Raw genomic sequence first — 7,581 nt, 5'->3', positions numbered from 1 at the left:
CTCGGCGCGTCCGCGGAGACGCAAACCTGGCGCATATTTGAGCCAGGTTTGCGTCTCCGCGAACGGCCAGATCACTTTGCGTCGCGCCGCTGGAGCAGGGTCCAAACGCATTTCCGGTCACGGCGGATGAAAACGGTCGCTCAACGTCCGTTTGCGTCGCACCGCTGGAGATGCCCTAACGGCAATAAGCGGGAAAGAAGAGGTAGAAGCTAGTGGCAGCTAGGTTTTCGTCACCGCCGGTGTCGACGCCCGGCCGAACAATATTGAAGAGGAAAATATCTTTGTTGATTAAACAAACCTTAATATTCAAATTCAAATTCAAATAATAAACTGCGCTACAAATAAAATTAGTACGACAATCCATAGCAATACCAAACACGTGCTTGTCACCACACTAAACCCGTGTTTGTGTTAACAAACAAACTGCCTATTAAGCGCATGCGCCGATGCATGTGTTGTAGGTTCCGTGTTCGCGATCTTCTTGGTCTCCGAGCTCCAGCTCCTCGTCATCCTCGTCGCCGCCGCCGGCTGCGGCGGCGGCGTTGGCGAACCGGAGCCTGAGGCGGCCGCCCTCGCGGGAGGCGTGCAGAATCTCCTTCCCGGGGATTACCACCTGCGTGAGCACGAACCGCCCATCCGTGCGGAACGTCCGGAAGCATACGCACGGCTTCCCACCGCGCCCGATCGACCGTATCGCCGGCGGGAACGATGGCGGTTCCTTGTCCTTGCTTCCTCCCAGCAGCCATGGCCCCGCGTCTCCGTGCGTCGCTTCCTCCGGCATCGACTCCTTCCCGGGGGTCAGGGCGGCATCGCCGTCGTCGCCCTTGACCATGTCGTCCGAGTCCACGGTGCTCTCGGACCCGAGCCCCTCCGTGCACAGCAGCAGCGATGCGGAGCTCTTCTTCAGGCAGAAGCTCGCGCTCTTCTTCAAACTGAAGCTCGCGGGCTTCGGCGGCCTGAGGAGCGCGTCCAGCGACGAGTCGTCCTTGCTCTTCTCGGCAGCCTGACGATCAGCGGCGTCGAGCCACGACACCATCGTCGCTGCTCGAGCAGGGACTGCTGCGGCAGGGTTTGGTGGTGGCGTCGGCAGTACGAATCGGGCTTCAGGCCTCTCATGGAAGTGGAGCTCACCGAAGATCTCCGTGAAGGACGTCGGGTCGACGGCCGGCAGCAGATGCTTCTTCTGGTGGTTGTGGTTGCTGCAAGCCGCTAGCACCTCCAGCAGACTCGGGTTCTCCGGCAACGGCTTCTCGAACAGCCTCTGCAGCGAGCCGTCCGCGGCCGCCATGTGCGCCATCGACCAAATTAACACTCCTCTGCTCTCCTCCTCCAATGTAAAGCTGCAATTAATGTTTTTTTTGAACTGTCGAATTTGCTCAAGTAATCTGGGTCGATGAGAGGTATATATAGCGAGAGAAATGGAGAGCCCAATAAAGAAAGAGGCATCTATGTGGCTGTCGAATTGGAATTTTGGGATTTTTTTTCCCCTTTCACAAGTGGAGCTGGTATATACTACTCCTCCAGCTGCAACTTGGGAGGAAATGGAAACGTGCATCTTGCACAAGCGTGTGTGTTCTTCGGCACTGATCTGCATAACATGTCAAGAAATGCATGGAAATCGGCAGGTCGAACAAATTTGATGGTGATCCTGCACTGACTAAATGGAATATGTGATAACAGGGATAGTAAGGTTGGCATTCCAGATCAATCTTCGTGAAAGAATTCCGGTTCCAACTGTCGCAGGAGCAGGTCGATAATGGCGAGAACCGTGAACAGAATTTAAGCATTTCGTGATCGGTAAAGCCCTCGGAGAAATAGAATCCGGGCATTTTCGCGATGGGTAAAACCCTCGAGAAATTGGGATGATTTTCCCCGACCAGTGATGCACTTATCACTGAGCATCACACTGGTGTCAAGTGCCCCTGGACAGGAATATGTTCCATTCATAGTTGAGCTGGCAGAAAGCTAGGTGGAAGATGATGCATTGCATTTTCTCTCGGTGATTTTCCTTTTTCTCCATGAAAACTGGAAAACATTGTGGTGGATTCGATGAACGAAAAGGAATGGAGGACAAACAAAGGTAGAATAACTTCTTTTTGTGAAAACTGGAAAATCACGGGATGGATTCAGTAAACGAAAAGAATGAAGGAGAGAAGGCAGAATAAAGCTACCTGATGCAATAAGAGGACATGAATGTGAATACGATGGTTGAGGGCTCTCCTCAGAAAGGTCAGGATAGTAAAATCTCCAGAGAGAACTTCTAGGAAGTTCAGAAACTTCAGACTTCAGATAATGAAGAAATGCATGTACAAGGAAGCAACGACCTTCTTTTCATTCACTCAAACAGCCACAAATTACTCATAAGCAAGATACATAAGTTAGTGAAGGCGGCAGGATGAATCTCAAACCAACATGATCATGGTCCAAACACGAAAGGACGTTGAAAATTCAAAATGTGCAAGGAAAACACTGGGTCAGTCATCTATTACACAACAAACAACGGCAATGACATTGGCATTTCTATCTCCAAGCTTCGATCCGTTCAACCTTTGAGTTTATTCGGCTCACTATGCTCGTGCCTCTTGATTTCTCAGCTGGGGGCACAGTGGGTGTTCCACACTGCCGCTTGCCCTTTCTAGTCCTCCTGCTAGTCAGGCTACGGCTCCCTCTGCCCTGAAGTGAGTTCACAGCTGTAGCGCATGTAGCATCATCAGTGGACGAAGCAGCAAGACCAGGCTGTGAGCAACTGGCGGAGCTCTCTATTCTCGTCAGGACATTACTTGTCTGGACAGTGCAAGCAACGGAATCATCTTCAGCAGGATTAATCCCACTAGGCTTATCTTCAGGGCTGTGTGTAGGACTGCACAGAAGGGGCTCCTCCCTGACGAAAGAAGAACGCCCAGATAGTTCTTCAGGTTGAGAATTAACGGGGAGACTTGGGTTCTGATGCCCGTTTTCATCAGACGGGTCCTTTTGTGGCAAAGAAGCATCTTCCAGGTTAGACTCTTCTCTATCCTTGAGGGTCTTCTGTATAAGCATCTTGAGGAAATTCATCACTTGTACTGCATACATCAGTGCAGTCAAAGGATCGTCCATCTGCATTTACATGTGCGCAACAATTAGCATCAACTAAAATGATTGATGCTATCTTTATGTCTGGAAAACACGTTACCTGGGTCATATTTGGTGCGAAAACCATAGCAACATTGCGATCATTCATCTTGTTTATCTGTTCTTCTTGGACAACATCAGCCATCAAATTAACGGCCCAGTCAAGTAAGGCTGCTTCAGTTGGTGGAAGGCATTTGGCAACCCGAGCACAGTCCTCTTCGGATTGGCATTGCATCACCTGTTCAGGTGGGATAGAGTCCAGCACCCCACTCGGCAATTCCCTAAACCAGGCCTGAAAATATCGAAAATATATGAAACATTGAGTATAACTTTTATTATTAGGATTACTGTTTTGCCAACTAAAGTTGACTAATTGAAGGACAAAAAATTGTGATGTCAAATCAGTTAACCGCATCACATAACTGCGCTGAAAAGCAGCATTATATTCTGCAACAAAGTTTGTTGTATAGAAGAATCACAACTTTGGTTTACATTTGAAAAACAAGGTTGATTTCCATTAAAAAGAAACTCTCGATTCTCTGGTAAGTGCTGATACAGAATCCGACTATTGAAGATAAGCACATCAATAATAAATATCTTGAGTGGTAATCTCAATGGAATGTCATAAGCTACATGACAGAAGGAAGATTACTTTGATTAGACCTGCCAAAGAATGAACATCAATGCCATCTGGCACAGTTCCACTATTTAACTGATCTCTCACAAACTCTTCCTGGCTATTTTCTGCATTTATACGAAAAATACCTTCTGTCTGCAAAGTAAAAAAACAAAACAACATTAATGTGGTCAGAACTCAGAAAAAACTACAGGAACACTGATTGAAAAGACAAGTAAACGTTAATTAAAATGCTAAGACATCATACCCGAAGACCACCTTGTTCATAAAGACGTCTTTGCATCATCAAGAGAATCGTCGGAACACTATTTCCTCTAGAATCATATGAACACTGCATTGATTGTGTTGAGACTCCGAAGACACTGGCACTGCATTTGAAGTTTGAATTAGCTGAAGAACACCAACAACACAAGGAAGTATGAATTGGAACAAATCATGCACGATGCTCCAAAATACACCTTTATACCATATAAAAATAGGAGCACATAGTCATTGAGGTCAAGGCATATTTCACGTTTTTTGTTTTTAAAGAAAAGTCAAGGCACCTTTTAAAGAACCAGATTTCAACAATTAATATGGTATGCAAGAACACTCTGAATTCGGTGCTGAATATTCTGGTTTACTATCTCAAGTGCCTAAAATATCAAGGAAACTACTTTTCATTTACTTTCAGGACCTTTGTTTATTCCAGAAGTTTCCCAACTATAGAATGAGCACAATTCCTATGCTCTAGTTTTATTAATTGAATAGTATAATCCTCCAGTTTCAACTATGAAGATGGGTACTAGGTGTTTGTGCCACTTTATCTTCTTTTGGAGGCAAAACGATTCTATCCTACTATAGAGAATTCTTTACCTATTCTTTCTAGATTACCTAGAAAAAATGACCACACTTTATCCAAAAAAAGAAATAATAACAACATCCTCGAATTCCCGATACAAAACTATTTTTTCTGCTATTTTTCTAGTATAAGCCCGAGAGGACCGCGAAGCAAAAACACAGTTATTCAAGTCCCCAAAGTCTAGAAAACACAACAAACAGAAGCAGACAAATGTTCACCAGCAAGATGAGGGAATCATCTAATCCAGACAAAATATATCACTAGTAAATCGCAAAATTCCCAACAGTTCTTCTTTCAGTCTTTCCTACATGACAGAGTGTGCAATAATCTACTTCTTGACATTCCTAGGTCAATCAACTCCATCAAAAGTCCTCTTTGATTTTAAAATTTGTGCCAGGTAATGTGTGTGCAACTGTGCATACAGAAGGAGCGCCGAATAGAAAATAAAGAACAACGAAGCAACAATACAGCTACCGTAGGATAAACTTTTCACAGAATGAAATACATATGTAGTTTAATATCTGTATAGCAAGGATTAGCACTCCTACCAAACAAAGCAAGATGTGATACAGCTGAACTGACCCAACAAGAAGTAAGACTTAACAAATGGCATGTGTGTGCCAATTAAATATTTACTTTTTGATTTTGGGAATCCAATTAAAATAACCAGACTCTGTGTAACCATATTGAACAAAAATATGTTTATTTGGTGGGTTTGCTTACAAGTCAAAACAACTTTAGAGTTGATGGGAGCACTAAAATAACATGGGTGGAATACCACTACTGCCAATGCCTAGAGTGAACAAAATGGCTGCCACTACTAAATTTAGAAGCTTATAATTTTCAAATTTAACATTATATTTTTTTCTCTACTTTTAAACTAATAGAAACTGTGTTTCCAGTGTTCTGTTCCATTTCCAGCCTCATTAAAAGTTGTAGGTAGTAATGTCCCCTTTCTTGATTTTGTGGTGCCACCACTTACAGAAACATCACGCAACTCTATCCATAACAGGCATCGAGAGCCATGATTGGCTAATTATTAATGAAGCATGAGGAAAACTCAACACGAACTGTTTGCAGACAGAGTGGTGGCCCATCATCATAAACAGTTTATCTACCATAGTAGTAGATGAGTTCCAGCTCAGGCTGCCAAGTACACGCAACAGCAAGGGGGAGCAAGTCCTAGCGGATTTTCTTTTTGTGGGTACTAGCGGATTATCAATATACACATAATTCAAATGGAATATAAATTTCGCCAGAATTTATCTGTCTGCCAAGTTTCAGATCAAAACAGACAGAGGTTGCAACTGCAGTTCAAGTTGGAACTGAATACTGGTGGTATTCCGAAACATTTTGAGCTCAGATTAGAAACACATCTCCGGAGCAGGCTTGTGAACCTAATAGCAATCATCAATCGATGAACATGAGAAGAGAAGGAGAGAGTGACGGACCTGGCACTGGGGGCGCGGCGGGGCACCTCGGGCTCGAGCTCGACGGGGAGGCCGAGGAAGCCATGGAACCTGTCGAAGGTGACGTGCGCGACGTGCTGGACGTCCGTGGGCAGGCCTATCTCCATCCCGCCTTCGCCGGCGCCGCCCTCCACCCTGCACCCGAGCAGCGACTTCCGCAGCAGCTCGAGCAGCAGCGCCAAGAACGACCACCGCTCCTGTTCCACCGATCCCCCGGCCTGTCGCTCCGCGGATCCTGCAGGGCTGTCCGCGCCGCTGCTGCTGCCGTTGCTTCGTCTCTGGAGCACGTCGCTATCGGCTAAATAGCGCGGGGAGGAGGAGGAGGGGGAGGGGGAGGAGGAGCCGCGGCTTGCGGAGGAAGCGAGGTTGGCCGGGCCCCGGAACAGCGCCACCTCCGTCATTGCTTCCTCCTTTTTCCGCCCGAGCTCTCCCTCTTGCTCTTCTCAGGTGATGATGATTACAGACGAGGCTGTAATCTGGTGCGGCGTAGGACCGATTTCGGTTTTCTTGGGATTTCTCTGGTGGTGGTGGAGGGAAGTGGGCCAAATGCCTGCGGCGAGAGAGAATGATTGGATTGGGGAATCCTTGCCTTGCCTTGCCTTGTAGTGGAGTTCTTGGTGGCGGGGCGCTAATTTAGGATTGATTTCGCCCTCCACCGGAGATTGCCGGGACTGGTCCGATGGGGATTTGGTTGCTGCATGCGCGTGGTCCAAATCCACAGCAAAACGGGACAGGAAATACTCGAGAATAAATCCAAGTGGAAAGAGAGAGAGGAGAGAGAGATCTTTGATTTATAGAGAAGAAAGAGAGGATTTTTAATCTCGTGGTGGTGTTTGGTGGGTAATGGTGGATAGGATACGTGTGGAGGTGGAGTTGGATTCAAGGGAGGAGGGTCAGTGCCTGCCTACTGGCCTGACTCCACGACGACGAAGACGACGATGATGCGATGATGATCGCCCTCCCCCTCCTGCTTCACATCCACGCGTGCGGTGCGCTTCTTTTGCCTCTATTTAAGCGTGCCACCGAAGGAAATGGGTGATGTGATGTGCCGATCATGAGCAAATTTAACTAACCGCCTCGTGGGAGTACTTGATTCATTCAACTGGCTCGGCTGTCAGGTAGGTAGTAGTGTTCTCTTCTGGTAACCCTTTTCAGCCTTTTCCACCATGATGACTCGCAGCTTTTGGGACTATAGTAGATTTTCCTACCTTTTACCGGGTTTGGTATTTAGTCCTTGAATTGTTGTTATGTGAACAATAGAGTAGACGGTCATAAAATGTTGAAAACTCCGGTCATGGTCAGAAGTATACCTCGGCATGGGAAGCCCCGGCCCGGTCCGAAAATCCCGGACCGGAGCATGCCCGTGGGCCAGGCCTGGGCCTAAGTTTTAGGCTAGATGGCTGGGCCATAGACATTTGCGAAATAGGGAAGAGGTCTAGTCTGCGGCTCAAAGCCCGACGGGTTTTCCTATTATTGGTCAGGCTTGCGCCTAAAATTTAGGCGGGCCGGTCCGAGCCTGGGTC

At 46.9% G+C, this 7,581-nt stretch overlaps 2 protein-coding genes across 2 annotated transcripts; both read right to left on the bottom strand.

Annotated features, from left to right (window-relative positions):
- Positions 1 to 263: 263 nt before the first annotated feature.
- On the bottom strand, positions 264 to 1,468 carry LOC127294315 (uncharacterized). Its single transcript, XM_051324105.2, has one exon. The coding sequence runs from the start codon at positions 1,295 to 1,297 to the stop codon at positions 431 to 433; it is 867 nt and encodes a 288-aa protein (XP_051180065.1). The 5' UTR covers positions 1,298 to 1,468; the 3' UTR covers positions 264 to 430.
- An 839-nt stretch (positions 1,469 to 2,307) lies between these two features.
- LOC127294314 (rho GTPase-activating protein 4) lies at positions 2,308 to 7,056 on the bottom strand. Its single transcript, XM_051324104.2, has 5 exons — positions 6,041 to 7,056; positions 3,996 to 4,116; positions 3,764 to 3,883; positions 3,173 to 3,403; positions 2,308 to 3,096 (listed from the first exon to the last, which is right to left on the bottom strand). Exons 1-5 carry the CDS (start codon positions 6,457 to 6,459, stop codon positions 2,521 to 2,523), a joined length of 1,467 nt encoding a protein of 488 aa, XP_051180064.1. The 5' UTR covers positions 6,460 to 7,056; the 3' UTR covers positions 2,308 to 2,520.
- Positions 7,057 to 7,581: the final 525 nt, after the last annotated feature.

Source organism: Lolium perenne, chromosome 4 (assembly GCF_019359855.2).
Source record: "Lolium perenne isolate Kyuss_39 chromosome 4, Kyuss_2.0, whole genome shotgun sequence".
In the NCBI taxonomy this organism is placed as follows: domain Eukaryota; kingdom Viridiplantae; phylum Streptophyta; class Magnoliopsida; order Poales; family Poaceae; genus Lolium; species Lolium perenne.
The sequence above is the reverse complement of the archived record's forward strand: the minus strand, read 5'-3'. Positions and strand labels throughout refer to the sequence as shown.

Bases quoted from the DNA above. Each gene is read 5' to 3' on its own strand.
- LOC127294315 (XM_051324105.2), bottom strand. From the start codon at position 1,297: ATGGCGCACATGGCGGCCGCGGACGGCTCGCTGCAGAGGCTGTTCGAG.
- LOC127294314 (XM_051324104.2), bottom strand. From the start codon at position 6,459: ATGACGGAGGTGGCGCTGTTCCGGGGCCCGGCCAACCTCGCTTCCTCC. The intron at 3,884-3,995 runs GTATGATGTCTT...TTTACTTTGCAG, and splicing joins ATGAACAAGGTGGTCTTCGG to ACAGAAGGTATTTTTCGTAT. The intron at 3,097-3,172 runs GTAACGTGTTTT...ATGTAAATGCAG, and splicing joins TCGCACCAAATATGACCCAG to ATGGACGATCCTTTGACTGC.